The 24609-nt window shown below is 37.7% G+C and overlaps 1 protein-coding gene across 2 annotated transcripts; it reads left to right on the top strand.

Moving 5' to 3' along the window:
* The first annotated feature begins 1330 nt into the window (after nucleotides 1-1330).
* On the top strand, nucleotides 1331-24270 carry LOC127456040 (P2Y purinoceptor 3). Of its 2 annotated transcripts, XM_051724334.1 has the most exons (3): nucleotides 1331-1482; nucleotides 2678-2797; nucleotides 19599-24270. In XM_051724334.1, the coding sequence occupies exon 3, from the start codon at nucleotides 19622-19624 to the stop codon at nucleotides 20597-20599; it is 978 nt and encodes a 325-aa protein (XP_051580294.1). In that variant the 5' UTR covers nucleotides 1331-1482; nucleotides 2678-2797; nucleotides 19599-19621; the 3' UTR covers nucleotides 20600-24270. The 2 variants fall into 2 exon arrangements, with proteins under 2 accessions (XP_051580294.1, XP_051580293.1); XM_051724333.1 differs by lacking the exon at nucleotides 2678-2797.
* Nucleotides 24271-24609: the final 339 nt, after the last annotated feature.

Below are 24609 nucleotides of genomic sequence, written 5' to 3' on the forward strand. Positions count from 1 at the left end.
AGGGGTAATGGTCGGACTCGTGTTTATCGTCGAAGGAATAAACGTTACACCGAGGCCTGTACTCTGTAGCAGGATCGATTTGGAGGTGGAGGGACCGTCATGGTCTGGGGCGGTGTGTCACAGCATCATTGGACTGAGATTGTCATTGCAGGCAATCTCAACGCTGTGTGTTACAGGGAAGACATCCTCCTCCCTCATGTGGTACCCTTCCTGCAGGCTCATCCTGATATGACCCTCCAGCATGACAATGTCACCAGCCATACTGCTCATTCTGTGCCTGATTTCCTGCAAGACCGGAATGTCAGTGTTCTGCCATGGCCAGTATAGAGCCCAGATCTCAATCCCACTGAGCACATCTGGGACCCCCCCCCAATTTGGAATGGCCAATTCCCAGTGTGCTTTTAAGTCCTCATGGTCACGTAGTGATTCGCCTCAGTCCGGGTGGCGGAGGATGAATCCCAGTCGCCTCCGCGTCTGAGATCGTCAACCCACGCAGCTTATCAGGTGGCTTGTTGAGCGCGTTGCCACGGAGACATAGCGCATGTGGAGGCTTCACGCCATCAACCACGGCATCCACGCTCAACTCACCACGCGCCCCACCGAGAACGAACCACATTATAGCGATCACGAGGAGGTTACCCCATGTGACTCTAGCAACCGGGCCAATTTGGTCGCTTAGGAGACATGGCTGGAGTCACACATTATTCCATTTCTGTTAGTCACATGTCTGTGAGACTTGTTCAGTTTATGTCTTAGTTGTTGAATCTTTTTATGTTCATACAAATATTTACATGTTAAGTTTGTTGAAAATAAAAGCAGTTGAAAACGAGAGGATGCTTTTTTTTAAAGTGAGCATATATAATGTATGTATCAAACGTTTTGCGTAGGTTAAAAAAAAAGTTACAAATATTATATATAACTAATATTTAAAAAAAATTAAATACAAATTCATTAAGAAATTAAAGAGCAGAGAAAAGTTCTTCTTACTCTAATCCTTATATTTTTTACTATTTACAAATAAACTTAAAGATAATTTATGCCCATATTGAGTCCGTCACCTATTTAATAATCATGATCAAAGGAATATTCTTTGTTCAACACTAGTTAAACAATCGACAGCATTTGTGGCGTAATGTCGATTTACCATCAGAAAATAATTTCCACTCACACGGCTACAACGCCCACTTAACATCTTCCTTTCAGAAAATCTGAGAATCCTAGGGCGGAACGTACTGTTGCGTAATTAATATAAATGAGCCCACAGGGGGCGGGGTTACGCCCAGGATGTCAATGACGCGCAGGTCTAAACGTAAGAAGAGTGCTTGAGAAATCAAATGTCATGTCAGTGGCTTTGTGAATCATGCGTGCAGAATAAGCGGAAACTTCTTTTTTCTTCATCTCTCTGAAGATATTTCACATTTATTTCTCCAAAGTTATATGCTGTGGATCAAACGGGAAAACTAATCAAGAGTTAATGCAGAGGTAAGTTTGGGAAGAAATAAAAAACTTTGAAATGACACTTTTTGAAAAGCAGAAGCATGAACATTGCTTCAGCTGTTAACAGTATTTGCGGTCTGGGTAGAATGGTAGGCTAATATGCATGCAAATAGTACAGTCAAATTGACACTAGCAATTAGAGTATATTTGTTCTCATACATATGGATTCTGTCATGTTCTGTGTCCTAGTGTTACAAAAATCTAAAAGAAGAAATATAATAAAATAACAGTGAGATACAAGGAAAAGTTTGCATTTTTAAGAATTGAACAAAACACCTGTTACCTATTCAGAACAGATTTTAAATTAATTACACATGTTTTTTAAGGTAAAATATTGTGTATAAAATAGAATCAGATATGAGACACATAAGCAGACATTTTTGTGAACAGTCATACATTTTATTAAATATTAAATATTAACATGTAAGAGCATGAATTTCTTGTTTTGCTTTGGGGGGGGGTTTTATTTTATGAGATTGTCTTTTATTCTATATCTGAATTTTTCTTTCTAATGGGAAAGCAACAAACTCCTTGAACAACATGTTCCTACTAAAATAAATATTATAATAATACATCATAAATAGGTTAAATATATCAAATATGTATGGCTGTTATTATGCGTAACTCGTGCTTTTGACAACTTTTTGCAGTGAAATCCAAAGATTTATTGATTGATTGAGCTATTGATTGATTGTCCCTTTTAAGATCCACATAATCTATGCTGCTGTGCAGACAACCAAAACCATTCAATGACAGCTGCTATTGTAAATTCAACAATTCAGTTTTGTCTAGTTGTGTAATGGCACAACATGCAGTGTTGTAAATCATTTTGAGAAGTTTTATTCTGCCCTGCATTCCTGATATAAATTACAACATGTGCAAACAATTCTGCGGAAGTTTAGTAGTGCAGTATCCCACTGTAATTCAATGTTTGCGATACCGATTCCAGTTTGTGATGCTTCAGCAAGTGAGTGATGCTTTCTTTTGTGTGCATGGACAGCTCTGCAAGACAGCTCATTAAAAGAAATAAAATCATGGTGTGGGTAGAACTGTTGGCATCAAAGCCAAGGAAACATTCCAAGAGATTGTTCAACCAGACCAGAATCTACTATAGCTTTCCTGTTTTCAATGTTTTCACTGACCGTGTTGTTTTTTGACCTTCTTTTCATTGCAATGACAGCTAGTGGCGCCAGTGGCAGTTTGTAATCACAGTAAAGAGGTTATTCAAGACAAACTGTGCGAAAAGAGAACATGTTGCCTATGCCACTCAGAAACATGTGACATTCTCAGTCAAAAAAAGGTATTTCTGTGTTATTTGTTTGTTGTAATGTATAAAATATTTCTGTGGGGAAATGTCACCACTTGACGTTGACGCAGGCGATGCATACCTCTGCTCTAGTTTGCTATTTTTGCACCCGACTAGTCATGTGTGATAAATGCGTGCAGGGTGAAAGACCTTTTTTTACCACTGTCATTGTGGATTCTTACCAAAGATGCCCATTGGAACGAAAACTCACAAATGGGATCTTTTAAATGTGTATCGGGATCTCCATTGGTTTCTTGCAGCAATGAGACCTAACCTGAAGTCTTCTGCTTCTCAGATGTTTTCTTTGAAAAAAAAGACCCCAGTTATCTCACATATGTCTCCTTGTAAGGTTTCAGAGATCTCAACAGTGTGATCTCAAACTGTGCTCAGATTTGCCAAGATACCAAAGTCTAAAATCAAGTCACAGATTTGAATATGAATTCAAACATGTCATCAAATTCTATGAAAATCAAATTATCTGAGCTGTCCCAGCTGGTCTTAGCTGGTTGACGATGGTCTATCTGGTCTCCGCTGGTTTAGCAGTGTGGTTTTAGCTGATAAGTGCCCCAAACCCCTCTAAAGTGGCAGTCACACAAGACTTTTCGGACACCGCAACGGGCCAGGATTTGATGTCATGCACAAGAGTTTCTGGATTTAATTAAAAAAAAAAAATTACTATAACAAATTATATGTTATAAGTTTGTTTCTTTTCAGCAAGAAATCAGCTCTATAGTACTCTTACTGTACATCAACAATTGTCTCATTTGTGTTTTGATACATAAACAAAACAAAATGAAACAAAACTGCGATCTCATTAAGTTTTATCAGGGGCAACCAGTCTGACTAGAGAGTGTTTAATGGCAACAACAGGACACTATGTCACTTGTTTACACTGAATAAATAGTGTTCACAGTGCTTGGATTGTAGTATGTCCCTTTGCAAGAACACATAGTTGCTTTCTTTCAAGGACACATCTGTTAGATCATTTCATACTTAAAAGACCTTCTAGAATCTTGGACTTTTGGAATCTGTTGGGGAAACGTTCTATGACATAAGTTATCACAAGTTTTAGCTTTAGCTGTGACTCATTGGAGATATCCTTTGGTCAATGTATGCCCTTTCAACTTTTGATTGTCATCATGGTGACTACTGATGACAAGAATTCAGGTTTCTTCATTTCAGGTTTATAAACAGAAGGCTAATTGCAAGAATTGTGGTGTTTGAGATTTACATAATGACTCGTGATGACAGGTAATGTGCTGTGGCTATATTAAGACTCCTACGGGTTCAGGTTGCTTCTCATGAGGCATGACCACATATGGAGTCCAAAGGCCTGAGACCACTAGTGAAAATGCTTCTATTTCGCATTTCTATAATGTAATACAATTGTTTCCACTATACAGTATGTATACATATATATATATAATAATTTTTTATATTCCACAAAAATATTCAGCAAAACTGGCAGTCAGTGCCTTGTTGTTTTGTTCAAGTAAATTCACTGTTACAGTATGTAGTATTGCCACAGTTATCATATTTTTCTAGATAGTACAGTAAGGGGTCCAAAAGAAAAGGCTTCTATTTTGCATTTGTGTTTTGCATTCTTTTCTAATTTAATGCAAAGGTTATCTTCATTTCTTTAATGAACTGAAAAAAAATTCAGAATTTCTTGGTATTTGGTATGCCCCCTTTCACTTTAATGACAGCGGGTACTCAAGCTGGCATAATCCCAGCATGATTTGAGAATGTTCCAAAGAGCATCTTATGTGCTTCAGTGGAAGAAGGGAAATCTGACATTTTGTACAAAGGAGTTAACACGTCCAATGCCACAAATTTGCTTATTTGATAAACAGAAATAGTGCCGAAACTTAAAGTGGATGTGTAACTTTTTATGTCAAAATACTTTCTCCTATACCAGCTTTATTATGCAGACACAACTATTAGTGAGCCATTTGTAGGTTGATTTCCCCAGAAATTGTCAACACTGTGCCTCTGTGGTGCATTCAAAACATTGCGTTTATTTGAGCATCTTAATATGCCCAACAAAGCAACATTGGCTCGACCAATGGCGTAAATTTGGGGTGGGATTACTGCATCTGTTTTTTTGACCAGTGACAGTATATGGAAAATTGTGTAAAACAGCCTGCTTCATGAAGCTTCCAACAGCTTTCAAGCTACATTAACCAAACTTGGAACAAACCTTCAGACTGTTTGGACTCTCGTTGCTTTCTCTTTTCTAACTGATCGGAATAACGGTTTTCACACAGCAGATGATCAAAAAATCCCATAGACTTACATTGACAGAATGTTCATACAGGACAACGGACTGCTCGTTAATTCAAACTACAAATGTCAAAAAATGCAAATGTAAACAAAAACACAAAGCTTGCCATATCATGGCTTCAGGTTACAATACAAAATCCATCTATGTTTTGAAGGTTTTATCTGAAGGTCTACTTGAAAAGGCTTTGTCAAGCCACCATCAAAGAAAGCTTTAAATATTTAATATTAATTTTAATTAACCTTTTTTTGTTTTAAATATTTTAAAATCTTAAAACTTTGTTTATTTTCAGGTTTAAATTAGATATTGAATCCCAGATTTCCAAAGCGGTGTCAGACTTTTGGACTGCACTGTACACAGAAACTCAAATATCAAGCCTCCAAACTCATAGACACTGATCAATGTTTACTTAAATCAACAGCCATAACCACCACTCCCTTTCCATTTCACTCTGTACAAATCCACCAGTTGGATCTCGGTCAACAGATGATGGTTATATTAACCTTGTTAAAAGAAAAGTTCACCGAAAAATGAAATCTGTCATGAAGATGTTAGGCGAGAGATTTTAGGCAGAATGTGACTGTAGCCTCAGTCACCATTAACTTTCATTGCAACTTTTCCCCTTACAATTTAAGTGAATAGCAACTGAGACTAAAGCCTAAAGTATACTTCGGTCAGACGTGAACACTAGGCTTCTGCGTACAGGACACGTAATGAAAATGTCATCATTAGCAGAGTGCTCAAGCATTTAATTCATATGGCCTGATTTTTCTAACCGCGCGTACTTTGATCGCACAGAATGCGCATGTGCCTGAAATTATTTGCACTAATCAGTGGGTCCACTCACATTTGAGCTGCTGCTTTCACAAAGAAGAGCTAGAAGATGTAATCGCTGCTAAACATCAGAAAATGAAGGTAAAAACAACAACAGTGGATGTGCATGTCAAGAGCGCGAGTGAGTACATTAGGAGATTAGAAGCATTTGTAAAACTTGTGTCTGAAGGAATAAACAGACATCTTTATGTGTCTAAACTCATGAAGAGAAATAGTCCAGTATCTCATAGCAGTTGTAGTGCCATGCACCAACCGACTGTTTATGTGCACACAGTCAAATAAGTATACTTTGAAAGGCTAGCGTTCAGTTGTACGCAGATGCTAAGTGTACGTTTCAAAACCGAAGTATATTTCAGGCTTTATATTCTGCCTTACATCGCCTGTTGTTTTCCAAGAATTAAAGTCATATGGGTTTGGTACAACATGAGGGTGAGTAAATGATAACAGAATTTTCATTTTGGGTAAACTATCCCTTTAAGTTCCATGTCTCAATCTACCATAAACGTGACAGTCAACAGTTGTATTCTTGGCCGTGACTTCATACAAGAGCTTATATGACCCTTGGGTCAGCGTGCCACTTTCTCAGACTCTTCCCTCATGTAGACACTCATTCTTGGTTTATTACCAAGCACCACAGTGTGTTTACACTTTTCAGGGAAATCAACCCACAAATGGCTTCATTATAGTTGTCTTTGCATATGAAGATGGGATAGTAGAAAGTATTTTAACATCAAAAAAATTACACATATCACCTGTAATGAACATAACAAAATAGTTTAAACATTATGTAAATGTGTTAAAGACTTTCCTCTTTCCCAAAACTCGGTGTATTGACTCAACTTCACCTGAGGCTGGTTGTACCTGTCTGGACAAATACCAAATGCTGTCTCCATTCCAACTGTCTCTGTGATGGATAATGTCAAAGCAGTTGAAGATGTGTTCTGTCAGTCAATCAACTGACCTGGGGTGGGTTAGACTGATGATTAAAAATCAGGTCATGGCAGTTTACCAAGGGTTGCTCAAGGCAAATTGTCTATGCAATCAGACTACTGCAAACCACTGTGGATAAATAGCATTTGCTAAATACTTACAGGTGTTAGTGTTGCTCAGACAAACAACACACATGGGCTCAGACTTGGAGGCACTCTTGTGAAATGAAATGTCTCATTTCTGTTGTGCAATGCTGTTTGATAATGACTTCAGACATGGTGATGAAAGAGTAGTAGTAACAATTTAGGGAAAGTCTTGAGGTGACTACTGTGAGCATGCTTTCACTAATCATAGTTTAGATAAGCTCCAAAAGACAAGGTATTAAGCAATAAAGCCACTTTAACTGATAGCATTACCTGCAGTAGTGGGTTTTGTGTACATAACAGGAAATTAATGCTTTATGTCTTAAAATTACTTAATGTGGACCAATGCAGACAGTTAAAACCTTTAATCAAAGCCTGTATTTAAAATGTACCTATCCAATAATGTATGGTGCACAATAGAATGTTGTAATCTGTATCTCCAGGGCTCAACAATAAGAATTTTTTTTTTCTGCTGGCCCAGTTAGCATTTTCACACGATATACAGTGCATCCGGAAAGTATTCACAGCGCTTCACTTTTTCCACATTTTGTTATGTTACAGCCTTATTCCAAAATTGATTAAATTCATTATTTTCCTCAATTCTACAAACAGTACCCCATAATGACAATGTGAAAGTTTGTTTGCAAATTTATTAAACAAAAAAAAAAACACCACAAGTACAAAAGTATTCACAGCCTCTGCTCAATGCTTTGTTGAAGCACCTTTGGCACCAGTTACAGCCTCAAGTCTTTTTGAGCATGATGCTACAAGCTTGGCACACCTATTTTTGGGCAGTTTCTCCCATTCTTCTTTGCAGGACCTCTCAAGCTCCATCAGGTTGGATGGAGAGCGTTGGTGCACAGCCATTTTCAGATCTCTCCAGAGATGTTCAATCAGGTTAAAGTCTGGGCGGGCCACTCAAGGACATTCACGGAGTTGTCCCGTAGTCACTCCTTTGTTATCTTGGCTGTGTGTTTAGGGTCATTGTCCTGTTGGAAGATGAACCTTCGCTCCAGTCTGAGGTCCAGAGCACTCTGGAGCAGGTTTTCATCAAGGATGTCTCTGTACATTGCTGCATTCATCTTTCCCTCGATCCTGACTAGTCTCCCAGTTCCTGCCGCTGAAAAACATCCCCACAGCATGATGCTGCCACCACGCTTCACTGTAGGGATGGTATTGGCCAGGTGTTGAGCGGTGCCTGGTTTCCTCCAGACATGACGCTTGCCATTCAGGCCAAAGAGTTCAATCCTTGTTTCTCATGGTCTGAGAGTCCTTCAGGTGCCTTTTGGCAAACTCCAGGTGGGCTGTCATGTGCCTTTTACTGAGGAGTGGCTTCCATCTGGCCACTCTACCATATAGGCCTGATTGGTGGGGTGCTGCAGAGATGGTTGTTCTTCTGGAAGGTTCTCCTCTCTCAACAGAGAAATGCTGGAACTCTGTCAGAGTGACCATCGTCACCTCCCTGACTAAGGCCCTTCTCCCCCAATTGCTCAGTTTGGCCAGGCAGCCAGCTCTAGGAAGAGTCCTGGTGGTTCCAAACTTCTTCCATTTATGGATGATGGAGGCCACTGTACTCATTGGGACCTTCAATGCTGCAGAAATTTTTCTGTACCCTTCCTCAGATCTTTGCCTCAATACAATCCTGTCTCGGAGGTCTTCAGACAATTCCTTGGACTTCATGGCTTGGTTTGTGCTCTGACATGCACTGTTAACTGTGGGACCTTATATAGACAGGTGTGTGCCTTTCCAAATCATGTCCAATCAACTGAATTTACCACAGGTGGACTCCAGTCAAGTTGTAGAAACATCTCAAGGATGATCAGTGGAAACAGGATGCACCTGAGCTCAATTTTTAGTGTCATGGCAAAGGCTGTGAATACTTATGTACATGTGATTTTTTCGTTTTTTGTTTTTAATAAATTTGCATAGATTTCAAACAAACTTCTTTCACGTTGTCATTATGGGGTATTGTTTGTAGAATTTTGAGGAAAATAATGAATTTAATCCATTTTGGAATAAGGCTGTAAAATAACAAAATGTGGAAAAAGTGAAGCGCTGTGAATACTTTCCGGATGCACTGTATATATTTTATGTGCCACACAATATGTATACATATATTTTTTCCATTAGTGTTTTGCCAAAAAAAAAAATAAATAAATAAATAAATACTAGATTTTAATTTGCAAAGGTAAAAGAAAATTATACAACTATAATATATTTTCATAAACATACAAGTCACTAGCTCTTACGACCTCTGCTGCTGTATGTTTTACCTTGGTGACAAGTTTAAATCAGCAGATTTTGCAAAAACAAAATTCCATACATCACAATATGTTTAAACGTAAAAATATATTTATATGATCAACAAATGTTTATTTCTTTAAGTCAGTTTTAGAATAGGAGCATACCTTAAAGTCTGGGTTAAAAGCAATGCTATTGTTAATTTCCACCATAACTGATTTGGAAAAAAGATACAGTTTGGCGTGTTATTGACAAGTTATGGGGTAAGTTGTCACAATGTGACAGTTTTGTACTAAGTCAGAATCAGAATTAGCTTTATTGCCAAGTAAGCTTACACACACAAGGAATTTGTCATGGTGACAGAAGCTTCCCTTGCAAGAGAATGCAATGTATATACATACATACAAACATATACATTTAAACATATATACATATAGTAACATAAAAAAGATGTAACAGATAAAAAAAGAGAAGTATACAATAGCGCAACAATGTTGTTAGAATATTTTACAGTATATACAGATATACAGTTATGTGCAGGTGATGTATTGAAGAAGAGGTAGGATATGTTAAAGAATATAAATTAAATATGGATATAAATAGGAACGGATGGACTGAATATTGCACATGGTTGTATTGACCAAAGGAAAGTATTTGGGGACAGTTTTAACTGTTCATGAGGTGGATAGCCTGAGGGAAGAAACTGTTCCTGTGCCTGGCTGTTCTGGTGCTCAGTGCTCTGAAGCGCCGGCCAGAGGGCAACAGTTTGAAGAGGAAGTGTGCTGGATGAATGGGGTCAAGAGTAATTTTACCAGCCCTTTTCATCGCTCTGGATGTGTACAGTTCTAGCAGTGTGGGTAGGGGAGTGCCAATAATCCTCTCAGCAGTCTGAACTATCCTTTGAAGTCTTCTGATGTCTGACTTGGTAGCTGAACCAAACGAGACAGTTATAGAAGTGCAGAGGACAGACTCAATGACTGCTGAGTTGAACTGTATCAGCAGCGCCTGTGGCGGGTTGAACTTCCTCAACTGGCGAAGGAAGTACAACCTCTGCTGGGCCTTTTTTAAAATTGAGTCTATATGGGTCTCCCACTTCAGGTCCTGTGAGATGGTAGTGCCCAGGAACCTGAATGACTCAACTGCTGCCACAGTGCTGTTTAGAATGGTGAGCAGGGTTAATGTTGGGGTGTTCCTCTTAAAGTTCACTATCATCTCCACTGTTTTAAGCATGTTCAGCTACAGGTTGTTTTGACTGCACCAGAAGGCCAGCTGTTCAAACTCCCTTCTTTATGCAGACTCATCGTCATCTTGGATAAGACCGATGAATGTAGTGTCATCTGCGAACTTCAGGAGCTTGACAGAGGGGTCCTTGGTGGTGCAGTCATTGTATAGAGGGAGAAGAGTAGTGGGGAGAGCACACATCCCTGGGGAGCACCAGTGCTGATTGTACATGTGCTGGAGGTGAATTTCCCCATTCTCACTAGCTGCTGCCTGTCTGTCAGAAAGCTGGAGAGCCACTGACAGATAGAGGTGGGAACAGAGAGCTGGGTTAATTTAGTCCATAGGAGAGCAGGGTTGATGGTGTTAAAAGCCGAACTGAAGTCAAAAAATAGTATCCTTGCATAAGTCCCTGGTCTGTCTAGATGTTGAAGTGTGTAATGCAGTCCCATATTGACTGCATCATCCACAGACCTGTTTGCTCTGTAAACAAATTGAAGGGGATCCAGAAAGGGTCCAGTTATGTCCTTCAGTTGGGCCAACACCAGTCTCTTAAATGACATCATGACCACAGATGTCAGAGCGACGGGTCTGTAGTCATTAAGTCCTTTTATCTTGGGTTATTTGGGACAGGGATGATTGTGGATCATTTGAAGCAGCAGGGAACACTGCTCCAGTGATCTGTTGAAGATCTGTGTGAAGATGGGGGCCAGATGGTCAGGACAGGATTTTTGACAAGTGGGTGAAACACCATCTGGGCCCTGTGCTTTTCTTGTCTTCTGTTTGCGGAAGACCCGGCACACATCCTCTTCACAGATCTTAAGTGCATGTTGAGTAGCAGTAGAGGGGAAGAGGGTGGTGGCAGGAGGTGTCAATGTTTGTGTGCTGTGAAGGTTGGAGCGGGTGTGGGTTGTGTGACTGGGCTTTTCAAATCTACAGTAAAACACATTCAGGTTGTTAGCCAGTTGTTGATTCCCTACAGTGTTGGGGGTGGTGTCTTATAGTTGGTAAAGTCTTTCAGGCCTCTCCACACTGATACAGGGTCGTTAGATGAAAACTGTTTTTTCAACTTTTCAGAATAGCTTCTTTTAGCCACTCTAATCCCCTTTGTCTGTATGTATTTGGCCTGATTGTACAAGATTTTAACCCCACTTCTGTAAGCATCCTCTTTGGCCTAACGAAGCTGCCTGAGTTTTGCTGTAAACCATGGTTTGTCATTGTTGTATGTTAAATAAGTCCTAGTAGGAATGCACATTTCCTCATGGAAACTGATATATGATGTCACAGTATCTGTGAACTCGTCCAGGCCTGTGGCTGCAGCTTGAAAAACACTCCAATCAGTGCAGTCAAAGCAGGCTTGTAGTTCCAGCTCCGCTTCATTGGTCCATCTTTTTACAGTCTTTACTACAGGTTTAGCTGATTTTAGTTTCTGCCTGTAGGCCGAAGAAGATGAACCAGACAGTGATCAGAGTGTCCTAAAGCTGCATGTGGGACAGAGCGATATGCATCCTTTATTGTTGTGTAGCAATGATCCAGTGTATTTCTGTCTCTGGTGGGGCATGTAATGTGCTGTCTGTATTTGGGCAGTTTTATTTTTTATTTTATTTTTATTTTTCATTTGATAGGGACAGTACTCATTAATCAACAGAAAAAACTGTAAATGAGCCAGAGTTAGCCCTGTAGGCTAATTTTCATCTGTTGTCCATAGCCAGTTCTTAAGGAGGCAACATAAAATTAAGGTAAAACGATTCATGTATGAAATTTGCCTTGTTAAAATCTCCAAGAATAATAATAAGTGAGTCCGGATGTTGTTGCTCCATGTCTGTGATCTGATCAGCCATTATGGTATATTTTTATTTAATAATTTAGTATGTAACTATATGAATTGATTATAGTGTGTTTTATGCATATACATTTAAATAGTTATGCTTTTGCTAGTGTGAAAGCAAATATAATAGTTATGTACTTTGCAGCTAGAAAAAGCATTATGTGATCACGAGTTCAAATGGAACATCCTGTTTTTGAGCAAAAGACAAATGTCTCTTTATTATAAAGAGCATGCATCTGATCATGTGACAAACTTGGAGTAACACAGAATGTATACAAATGTATCCTAAAAGATATTTTGCTGATTTCACATGGAAATCTGCTGAGGAGAAAAACACATGTAAACAAAGAAACTATACATAAGTACATCCTATATAAGCCTGTCATAAATTAAGGATGGGAGAAGCCACAGGACTTCTCCCCCGGCCGGGTGGTACGAATAAATGCTTTTGGAATCAGAACTTTGCGTCTCCAGAAATCTTTGATTCAACTGCACTTTGATTGCTGTTTTGAAGAAATCTACCACGACATCATCTGTTGCAGTGCTGCGTTCATGCACGCATGTGGAGGAATATAGACACACAAGAATGCACGAGGAAAACTCCCGCGGCAAGTAGAAAGGCTTACAGTTTTTGAAGAATGATTAAATTAGGACAGCACATCTTCAGTGTTGTTACATCTGTACACCAACATTCGTTGACATAAAAACACGTTCCACCGCCTCTCGTTTTCCCCATTAACTCCGCGGTGTGATCCGCTCTGAACAGCTGGAAGCCGGTAGATGTAATGCGCTGTCTGGAATGGCTTTACTCAGCCAGGTTTCCGTGAAGCGCAATACAGCAGAATTTGCAAAGTTCTTATTTTTGCAGGTGAGAAGAAGCAATTCATCTGCTTTGTTAGGAAGAGAGCGGAGATTCGCTAGATGGATGCTTGGCAGTGTGGTTCAAAAGCGTCTTTTACTGTGCTTGTACAGCACTGCAGCTCCTCTGACTGAAATGTCCAACAGAACGTCTGAATAATCAAAAACCGGTAAAAGATTGTCTGCTGTGTGCTGCCGAATATTCAGCAGCTCGTCTCTGGTAAAACTGATCAGAAATAAATTACTAAACACAGGACAAACAAACTAAAACAGCAAAAGAACTGGAGAGCTCCACACTGAGGCGGCCATCCACGGCGCCATCTTAAATATCGGTAATATTTCATAATAGTTGTGAGAAACCATACAAAACCACTTTTAGATAAAACATGCATTTGTGCAATTATTGCTTTTGTCTGTAAACTTATTGTAACTTCCCCATGTGTCAACTTAGTCCTGATCTCTCCAACAGTATGTATTGATTTAGTGAGTTGACACATGATTTGAAAGTGTCATAAAAGAACCACAAATGACTTGGTTGCTTCAGCAATTTTAAAACAAAATTAATCTCACATTTGCTTTTAATGACACTATCGTTTAAGTTTATGTTTAGGGTAGGGAGGTAGGTTTTGTTCATTTTAAAAGTTAATAGAGCATTAAAGTGTGAAGTATGTATTTCTGTGCCATTAGCACCACCAAACGGAATTGCAAAAATAAACATTGTTTTCAAAACAGCTTTCTGTTACCGTTGATCGAACAAACAGATATTCCCACCCCCAACGCATGCCATTGGTCTAGTCAGTCAATCAATCAATCAATCAATCAATCAATGTTTATTTATATAGCACATTTAAAAACAACCAAGGTTGACCAAAGTGCTGCACAATATATAAAAAGACAACAATCAAAATATATAATAACAATAAACAATAAACTTACAAAGGTAAAAGGTCAAGGAATGTTAAAAGCCAAGGAAAATAGATATGTTTTAAGTTTAGTTTTAAAAGCCGAGATAGTTGAGGCAGTTCTAATATGTGCTGGAAGACTGTTCCATAGCTTAGGTCCAACAACAGCAAAGGCACGATCACCACTATTCTTAAGTTTAGACCTGGGAACACAAAGCAATTCAGATTCACCAGATCTAAGAGATCTCGATGAAGTGTACGGGTGCAGCAAGTCGGATAAGTGCTGTGGCGACTGGTTATGGAGAGATTTAAATACAAACAATACAATTTTAAAATCAATTCTAAATTTAACAGGAAGCCAGTGCAATGAAATCAAGACCGGTGTGATGTGCTCAAATTTGCATTCAATTACATTGAACACCCAAGTTCCTAGCGCACACAGTCCTATAAAGTGAGAGAGAGTCAGGTCAAAATCACATACACTGTTGTTATTTGTGCCAAACAGGATGATTTCTGTTTTACTCTTGTTCAGCTTTAAAAAGTTATTCGTAAGCCATAATTTGAGCTCATCTAAACAGTCTAATATGGGCTGTAAGGCATGTTTGCTGTCACGCTTTAAAGGGAGATAAACTAGGGTGTCGTCAGCACAGAGATGAAAGGACACTCTGTATTTGTTAAAAATGGAGCCCAAAGGAAGCATATACAGAGAAAACAATACAGGGCCAACAATTGAGCCCTGTGGAATGCCACAACTTAGATGAAAATCAGAGGAAGAATGATGTCCAAGACAGACAGCAAACCTACTATTCATTAGGTATGAACGAAACCACTGTAACACTGTGCCCCGAAGGCCCACACATGACTCCAGTCGAGATAGAAGAATATTGTGATCAACCAAATCAAAGGCAGAGCTAAGATCTAACAGGACCAGAGCCATAGATTTCCCAGAATCAGTGGTTAGTAAGATGTCATTCGAAACTCGTAAGAGAGCAGATTCGGTACTGTGATGAGCTTTGAAACCAGATTGGAATATTTCATGAATAGAGAAAAAAGACTAGAGTTGAATTAATACCACTTTCTTTAAGATTTTAGAAACAAAAGGCAAGTTGGAGATAGGGCGAAAGTTGGTCAGGGAAGTGGGGGTCCAGATTTGTTTTTTTAAGATAAGGTGACACTGTAGCATGTTTAAGGCAATCGGGTACAGTACCAGTGTGAAGACATTTGTTGATGAAGTCCAGGGCTGACAACATCAATGATTTGTTTAAGGAAGCGTGGGGGAATAACATCCTGAGGGCACATAGTAGGCTCTAAATGTTCAACTATTTCATTAAGAGTATGCAGATTAATGGGCTCAAAAGCAGACCATGTAGTGGAGCACAGAGGGACATCAGACAAGGTGTACACAGAAGGAAACATCTGAGATCTTATACTTGCAAAGCCCTCACAAAGAGAGACAGACGTCTCAGGGAAGAGATTTACTGTGGGGTTGAGAACAGAGTCTATGGTGGAGAAAAGAATTTTAGGTCTGTGACTATTTTTTGTAATTAGCTCTGAAAGATATTTACACTTAGCAGCCTTAGCGGCCCTCTGAAAAGAAAAAAGAGAATCTCATATGAGACCTGTAATCTGTCCTTTTTCCATTTACGTTCTGCTCTTCTACAGGCCTGTCTGAGGGAACGAGTAGTATCATTATGCCAAGGTACTAGATTGGGTTTATGTTTTTTTGCCTTTAATGGGGCAATAGAGTTCAAAATATTGGTGCAAGTAGAGTTGAAAAAGCTAAGATGTTCATCAGCATCTAAGTGGTGCAAAGAAGAGTTCATGTCCTGTGAAGTGCATACTTCTAAATAAGCTGTAGAAAACTCTTCACTTGAATGGCAAGAGAAAGTGCGGGTCCAACAAGCCAGGGGTGGATTTCTGTAGGTACTTCCAGAGAGAGGTATAGAAAACAATATAGGCATATGATCTGAAAACCTGGGGTGGTTAATTTCAGTGTCCAAGACGGGCAGTCCATGTGATAAAATCAGATCCAGAGTGTGGCCCTGAGAATGCATTGGGCCAGTACCCACTGAACAAAGTCAAATGAGTCAATCAGGTTTAAAAACTCTTTTGATAGTGGCTTAGAGTAACAGCATATATGAATGTTAAAATCCCCCAAAATTAAAATCCTATCATGAAAGGTGACAATTTCCCCGACAAACTCATTAAGAAAATTCTTATTATGTTGAGGAGGATGATACACCATGGCAAACACAATAGGATTAACCAAGGCAATTTGAAACAGTTGCACTTCAAAGCTGCAGGAGGCACCTGTGGATAAGGTGCGACAATGATAAAAGTTTTTAAAAACTGTCCTAGTCCCCCACCACGGCCAGACAACCGAGGGGAATTAAAAAAATTGCAATTCTGTGGGACCAGCTCAGTATAGGGACTTAACTCGGCAGGCTTAATCCATGTTTCAGGGACATCTCAGGAAAATCCAAAGCATGATTTTCTCGCTCCACTAGTCAATGTTATTGTCTCTCTTGAGGCCGGTCACTCAAAACAAACAGAGGAATTTTTATAGCACCACAGATACACAGTGTCAGGCCCGTTGCCAAGGGCAGGCATTAGGGGCAGTGCCCCCCTTGAGCAAGATATTGTCATCTAGTAAATAAGCCTATGGAAATATTTTCTCTCTCCACTTATTCGGTGAATAAGCATGTTTACTAGCCTTCGTTTTACCATTAATAGGACCATTTTAGTCCATTCCAGCCACAAGATTATGGCCAAGTATAGAACAGGTAATTAAGGAAATGCCTCCACATAGTTAATCAGTGCCCGATCAGATACAGTAACTCATGTGGTCACAGTACTTCTTGTTTAAGAGAAAAATGAATTAAACCTTGACACAATCTGTCCATGTCATTGTTACAGTGTCTGCATCTGAAAAAAATTGTCCACAGTTGGCATGCATTTATTAAACAAATACACACTCCAGCGCTGGACAAGTGATGGTTTCCTTTCCCATAATGTAAAAACTACAGCTGCACAATTGCATTTTTATTGGTGACAACAAGTATAAATATAATTTTATTGTTCTCATATGTAAGATTACAACGATGCAAGTCGCATGGGAAAATTTCCATTCTAAATCCAGTAATGTTTATATAGGCCTATAATTTACTTTTGAAAGTCAGTTACTGTATAGACACATAGCTTAAAATCTTGGTTACAAAAAAGCTATTAAACATTTGTACCGTTATTGCTCAGGACAGTTCATTGACACATAATGCGGCTTGTTGTCACACTATTAAGGGTAAAATATCACAACGGAACCTGCCATTAAACAGCCTTTTTTTAGCAATTTTTTTAGCAATTTTTTTTATTTTTATTAAGAAACCCAAAGCAAATCATGAAACAGCAAGAATGTAAATGTTGAACATTGTTTTGTATTAGATAAATTGCATAAATTTATAACATTTAAAACACATGTGACCACCTACCTCAATAAAAATGTTTCAACCTTTTGGTCTAAATCCCTAATTCAGTAGAGTTGACCCTTGTCTTGATGTCTTAAATTCTCAAGCATTATTCAAATTTAGGAGGGTTTTGAACTACCAACAAACAAAATTACTGCTAGAGGGTAATTGGACTTTTAACTTTTAACCTCATAGATATTTCCCTGTATGACAACTTGCCCCAGTCTCCCCTATCAGCCATATGACTTCTGTCATAGAATTTAGTGTTATCCAACACCAGAGAAAAAATACAGCAGTATACTGTAAATAGCCTGAGTGCTCTTACATGCTAGTATGCCCAATGGCTCCTGACTGTCTGCTGAACTCAGTTCCCTCTTTGCCTGCATGAGTCCTGGGATGTTATTGAATGTTTTTACTCTAATTAGATTTGAACAAGCTATATATATTCTCTCTAATTGTTTTTTCTTACTATAGTTAGATTATATAAATGTTTTGCTTGCTCACACTAAATGGATAGTATAGTTTATAACTCTAGACAGTGGTACATGAATCACATATTGCATTGAGGTACTCAGTATTGGTACCCATTTATGTTTAGTAGCATCATTTAAAACTTTTTTTCTTTTTCTTTTGGCCACTTTATTGTCTGTTTTTGGACTGTATTCTTACTATTTCTGCAGTATACAGTATGTAAACTATGCACAGTATGCATATTTTCTGTATGTATGACTTTTCTAAAAAAACACAAAAATTGTAACATTGTGAAAAATAATACAAACCACAACCAAAAGTTGCCACTGGGCTAGTATTGATATGTATGTTCCCTCGTAATTATTTTGGGTACCCCCCCCCCCCCCAATAGCTTAATTAATCCCATATGAAAATTAACCAAGGTTTTACTACAGTAACTATATTAACTTTAGTATTTGTAGTAAAACCACTACCACACAATTTACCATGGCTTTTACTGCAGGAATTATTATAAATATTTTAAATGCGCAATGGTTTAAAACCATAGTAATAATTCAGGAAACCAAATCATAATAATTCTGCCAAAAAAGGTGGTTTCTACAGTTTTACTATAGTAACACCATGGTTAATTTACGGTTGAAGTACCATGGTTTTTAAAACCAAAATAAAATAATAATAATAATAATAATAATAATAATAAAAGCCCTTAAGAAGATTAACCTTAGTTTCACTTTAGTAAAACTGCAGTAAACATGACTGTAGTAAGCATGTTGTTGTTTTGTTTTGTTTTTGGTAGGAACCATGGTTTTAAAAAAACATATAGTAACACAATGGTTAATTTGTGGTATCACAATTTTTTTTATTATTAGTATTATTATTTTTATTACCATAGTTTTGGTTTTTCTGTGTTTTAGATGAACTATGGTTTTAGTTGAACTATGATTACTGTAAAACCATTGTTTTCATAAGCGATGAATAAACCTGTTGCGATGGAACACAAAATAATTACGAAGGAATGCAAATCAAAGGTTTCAAAAAATCTTTGACCCTAAGTTTGACCAGTAATAATAGAGATGCAAAAGTTATTTTCAAGGCAAGTCAGTACACTTGGCAGCCATCTTTGGAATGCACCCGGAAATCTATTTTGTATGGATACAAGTGGCATGAAAGTACAGCTACTATCTACTTGAATGGGGAAAGACCAAAATCTCCAAAACGGTTGGTCAAGATTACAATCAAAGAACATATTTTAAATCAGCAGTAAAATCTGACAACAGTGGTAGAATATTTTGTGCTCCTTTACCTCAGATCCCGCTAAAAAACGTTATTGTCCCAGCCGTCTAGCAAATGCACATGCGTGTTATAGAGTTGATTGACAGGTGATGTCTGTACAGTATCTAAAAGGTGATTGGCTTTTTCACCTGTAAGATGGAACTTCCTTTTCTACATCTGCCATGTTGGGCATTCCAATTTCTCCCATTCATTTTAATACAAGTGGTCCATCTTTTGAGATGCTTGCCTTAGCATGCACCACTAATAATTGTGATGGAAATGGAATAATAATCCTAAAACATACATCTGTTTACACTCCTATTCATACATGATTGTTTTTATCTTCTGTTTTTCAGAATGTGAGGCAGTCTCCGTTAAGATGACATCTGTTAACCTTTCCACCTCCATTCTGCCTTCCTGCACCTACAAGGAGGACTTCAAACGTTACCTTCTCCCGTCCATCTACAGCTTGGTCTTCATCTTCGGGCTTCCTCTCAATTTCGTCATCATCTTGCGAATCAGGAGCTCCCGACATGCATTGACATGCAGCAAGATCTACATGCTTAACCTAGCTGTGGCGGACTTCCTGTACGTCTGCTCGCTTCCTCTTCTCATATACAACTACGCCAGCTGGGACTACTGGCCATTCGGCGACTTCACCTGCCGCATCATCCGCTTTCAGTTCTACAGCAACCTACACGGAAGCATCTTTTTCCTAACCTGCATCAGCTTCCAACGATACCTGGGAATCTGCCATCCGCTGACACCGTGGCCCAAACGAGGTGGACGCAGGCTGGCTTGGATTATCTGTGCTGGTGTATGGGTGGCTGTGGTGGTACTCTGCGCCCCAACGTTTGAGTTTGCAGCGACTGGAATCCAACGCAACCGTACAGTGTGCTACGACCTCAGCGTTCCTGATCGTGCACTAGAGTATTTTCCCTATGGCATTGCCTTGACCTGTCTGGGTTTCATCTTGCCATTCCTGGTGATCGTGGTGCTGTACTGCAAAATGGCAAGGGTTCTTTGCCAGACTGGCGAAGCTAGAGGAGACTCATCCGAAGAGAAGAAGAGAAAAGCAGTTAAGATGATTATAATTGTAATGCTGGTGTTCGCCATTAGCTTTTTGCCATTCCATGTGACAAAGACACTCTACCTGTTGGTCAGGACCCTCCCTACAGCACCTTGTGAACTGAGGAACATCTTGTCAGTGGCCTACAAAAGCATGAGACCCTTTGCCAGCATGAACAGTGTACTAGATCCCATTCTGTTCTACTTTACTCAACCCCAGTACAGACGCACTACGAAGGGTATGCTGCTCAAGATCACCTCCCTTAAAGACAAGGGTTCCAAAGTGTGACTAGACCACACCTTTGTGGGTGGGTCTAAAATCATACTAAAATACACTTATTAGGTGGAAGGGATGACAAAATTACTTTGGCACTAAGTCTATACTAAAATACTTTGTACCAAAATACTAAGTAGTACCATGCGCTGACTAAATTTGGTACCTTTGCACTGTCTGACTCATAGATGGCTGCTCTCAAATGCTCACGTGTGTCTGTCCTTTTAAAGGAGTGTGTTAAAGCATGCTAATTTTTGCTGTGGTATTCAAACTGATATAAAAAATGTTTAAATTTCTCTGAAATTTTGATATTGTGACAACGCTATTAGTAAATGATACTAAACACACCATGAAGTCATATGTTACTGTAGATGTAATTCTCCAATATTCTACTAATGTTCTGTGTACGAAGTGATACGATAACATAAAGCATGTAGTAGTCTTTTACCTGTACCACGAAGGTTGGACATAATGGTCGAAAGATGTACAACTTAAAACAGATTGTGGTTTTATTGATTGATTCGATGTTTTCATTAAATACAAGCAATGTTGGGGAGTAGTTAGCTAAACTAAATGTAGCCTACGCTACTACCCTAATTAGGGGCAAATTTCATTTGAAAGCGTTCATCCCTATACCCTACTCACTCTAAAGGACAGAGCCCTTGACTTGCGTACTCTGAAGGGAGCATGGAATTACTGAATGAATGTTTACTTTGCTAAATGTCTTGTGGAAGCATCCTTCATGAAAGATTCATTTTCTTACTTTCGTTTGTAATGACACTTTGAGAGGCGTCCCCTTTTTTCAGTGCCCTTCAAGGGCGCAAAAATGCTTTTTGGAATTCACCCTACATTTTTCAGTAGCATTACAGTTGTTTAACTATATTCAAATACACACTTTCATGGCGAAATTGTAAGGATTCATACGACTTTTCTAAATTTGTCTAATTCGTATGATATCGTGCAACTGCACTCGTTGTTTTATGTGTTTTTGGATCGTTTCGCTGACAAAAGATTGAAAAAATTATCTTTCATTTTATTAGACAAAAAACTCCAGACAAAATGTGTTGAGGAAAATTAGATGTGATTTAGGAGCTTTTTGATAGCTTTATACAGTGCATGTAATTCAAGAGACGGTAAATGAGGCTGTGAAGGATAGACTTCATTCCTGTCAAAAATCAAAGATGGCACTACTGTGAATAAGGTCTATAATGTAGCTTGCCATTAACAAGCTATATTTTCACAAAACGCTACATTTTTGTACTGTGAATGCATCAACACAACTCATGTAAAATAATGTAAATAACTCTACTTATTTTTTTTAATCTGTAAACTAATATTAATATTAGTTTTACTTAAAATATGCTTTACTTGCAAACACAACGTTACACATTATTTCCTCCCATGGCATATGATTTTGATGAACAAATACTTTACTGGAGACACAATGTGCATTTTGCAGGATCTTTTGCTATATATTTTCATCATGATTCACCTGCTTGCTTGCTGGTGTTTTGAATCCAGCTTTACAAAGAAACACTTCCTTTAGTTGCCTCCACATAATGTGATGCCTGAAATGCAGACCTTGTGTTATAACACATTATGCAGTCTTCACTGTTATATATATATATATATATATATATATATATATATATATATATATATATATATATATATATATATATATATATATATAGGACTGACATAGGCTTTATATATGTGTGTATACTTTAATACACCGTAAATTGTAGAATACAGCTTGCTTAATTTATTCAGTTCAACAGCAGTTGAAGGGCTCACTTTATCATTCACGAGACCTTTTTAACATAGAAAAATGCACATCAGTATTGGTGTCTGTAATAGAAGGGCAATATTGAAAATTGTATGGCTGAATGGAAACATTTGGAACGCAAACAGTAGCACCATCTGTGTAACACACTACATCTGTAGCACATTATCTGAAGATCATTATCTGATTGTGTTTGATGGCTTAATGACACATTGGACAATTCTGCATCCTGTATATGACTTGGTGACTTGTCCAGTGTATCTAATGTTATCAACAACATGTGCACAATTATTGATTGAGGATCAGAGCTGACAAAGAAACGCTGTTTGTAAAGCCTGTTTCTGTGTTTGTCCTGTCATTATATTTTGATGTGATATGTAAGAACAGTGCAATTTAACTGCAGTTGTTGACATCGTTTGGATTGTAATCTGTTTATATTTGATGGTAAGCTGATATTGATAGAAAACTACAGTAACTATGTCAATACAAATACAAACAACTAAAAGCATCAACACAATGTGTACCATGAACAGATCACCACTTTTATCGTGATACAATTATAAAACACTGGGTTTTAGTACTTCAAAACAACTGCAGCATTGTGTGTGTGTGTGTGTGTGTGTGTGTGTGTGTGTGTGTGTGTGTGTGTGTGTGTGTGTGTGTATTGTGTGTATATGTCATTTGGCCAGTATTATGTTGGTGCAATTTTTATATACCTTTATCAAAATGAATGTATTTTGCTTTTATAATTGAAGAATTCTTTTCTTTTTTTTTTTTTTTATGTGAATGGACCAGGTTTTTTTATGCATAACATAACAGCCTATTTAATATATTATATAATATTAGTCAATATTTAATCCGCATCTAAAAGGGTGAATCTAACAAAGCCTGTCAAGAATATGTTTGGATCACATTTCACACCAAATCTAAAAAAAAACAAAAGAAAATGTTTTATTTTGCATAAAGAAAATAAAGCCTGTTTTTAATGTTAATACTGTTTGCATTGTGACTGTTTCCATGACATGAATAAGCACATTTCCCTCCAAACTGTTGTTACTGTAATGCAAAACTAAATGTCTTTTTATTACTGTGAAAAAACTGTTCTATTTAAATTGTGTACCATTAATACACATCATCATAGTATTTGTATAATATACATGTACTGAATTTAATTAAATATATATGTTTGGATTTATTTATTTTTTTATTTAATTTTTTTTATCAGAATCAAAATTAGGAATAGTGAGAATTAAAAACAAAATGAAAAGTAAAACTTTTTGGTAACTTGGAGCATCTACAATCTGTTTCAAACGCCATGAATCGTGAGCTGCCAGTAGGTGGCACATTTTACCAAGGCAGAAACATTTCCTGTAATGGTAACTTATGGTCAAAGCATTATTTGAGCATTTATAATTTACAGAGTGAAAGCATTAATACTAATAAAATGTTTTAAAGAAGAACATACAATTTAGTACATAAAATAGCTTTATATCATTAAAAAATTCAGCACTTTTACAAGTCTATATTCCTATAGCAGAATGTTAGCCAACATATTTAAGTCATTAAATTTGTGTCTATATGGTAGCTTATCTGTACAGTAACTATTATAGGTGCATACTACTTATTAAATACTCCTCTGGATTACAGTTACTGTGTAAAGAAAATGTCTTGCAATAAATGTTTGCTTATGTCTGTGTGGTATAAAGCCTATATGAATCTCAGCAAATAAACAGCAAATCAAGTGTATGCATTTGTAGTATGTAATGTTCATATGTGTATGTTCATTTTGAGGTATGTATAAATGTTTTTATTCCCTTAAATGTGTCAAGACATATTGATTTGTCTGATTTAATTAAGTGTCCTATTATGCTTTTATTCTTAACTTGATTTCTTGTTTGTCCGGGTCAATACAAATCAATAAACTTTAGTTTCTACTTGTGTCACTTCAATTACTATATTAGCCAGTTTAGAGACAGTACAGAGGCTACAAGAACGTATTTGGAAACTTAAACATATATGAATGTCATTGCATTTAATACAATATCAAAACAACTGGCATCTGTTAAAAAAAAAAAAAAAAAAAAATCTACTTTTTTTTTCTTTCAAAACTAACATTTGAAAATGATTCGAAATTATTTGAAAGTGATTCCCCTGAAGTTCACAGAGGTGTCCTAGCAGATCAACCACAGGCCTAGTTAATCAAACTAGGATAACAAATTTTGCATTTTTTTTTTAATCT

Source organism: Myxocyprinus asiaticus, chromosome 18, assembly GCF_019703515.2.
Source record: "Myxocyprinus asiaticus isolate MX2 ecotype Aquarium Trade chromosome 18, UBuf_Myxa_2, whole genome shotgun sequence".
In the NCBI taxonomy this organism is placed as follows: Eukaryota; Metazoa; Chordata; class Actinopteri; order Cypriniformes; family Catostomidae; genus Myxocyprinus; species Myxocyprinus asiaticus.

Excerpts from the sequence above, each read along its gene's own strand:
- LOC127456040 (XM_051724334.1), top strand. The coding sequence starts at position 19,622 with ATGACATCTGTTAACCTTTCCACCTCCATTCTGCCTTCCTGCACCTAC.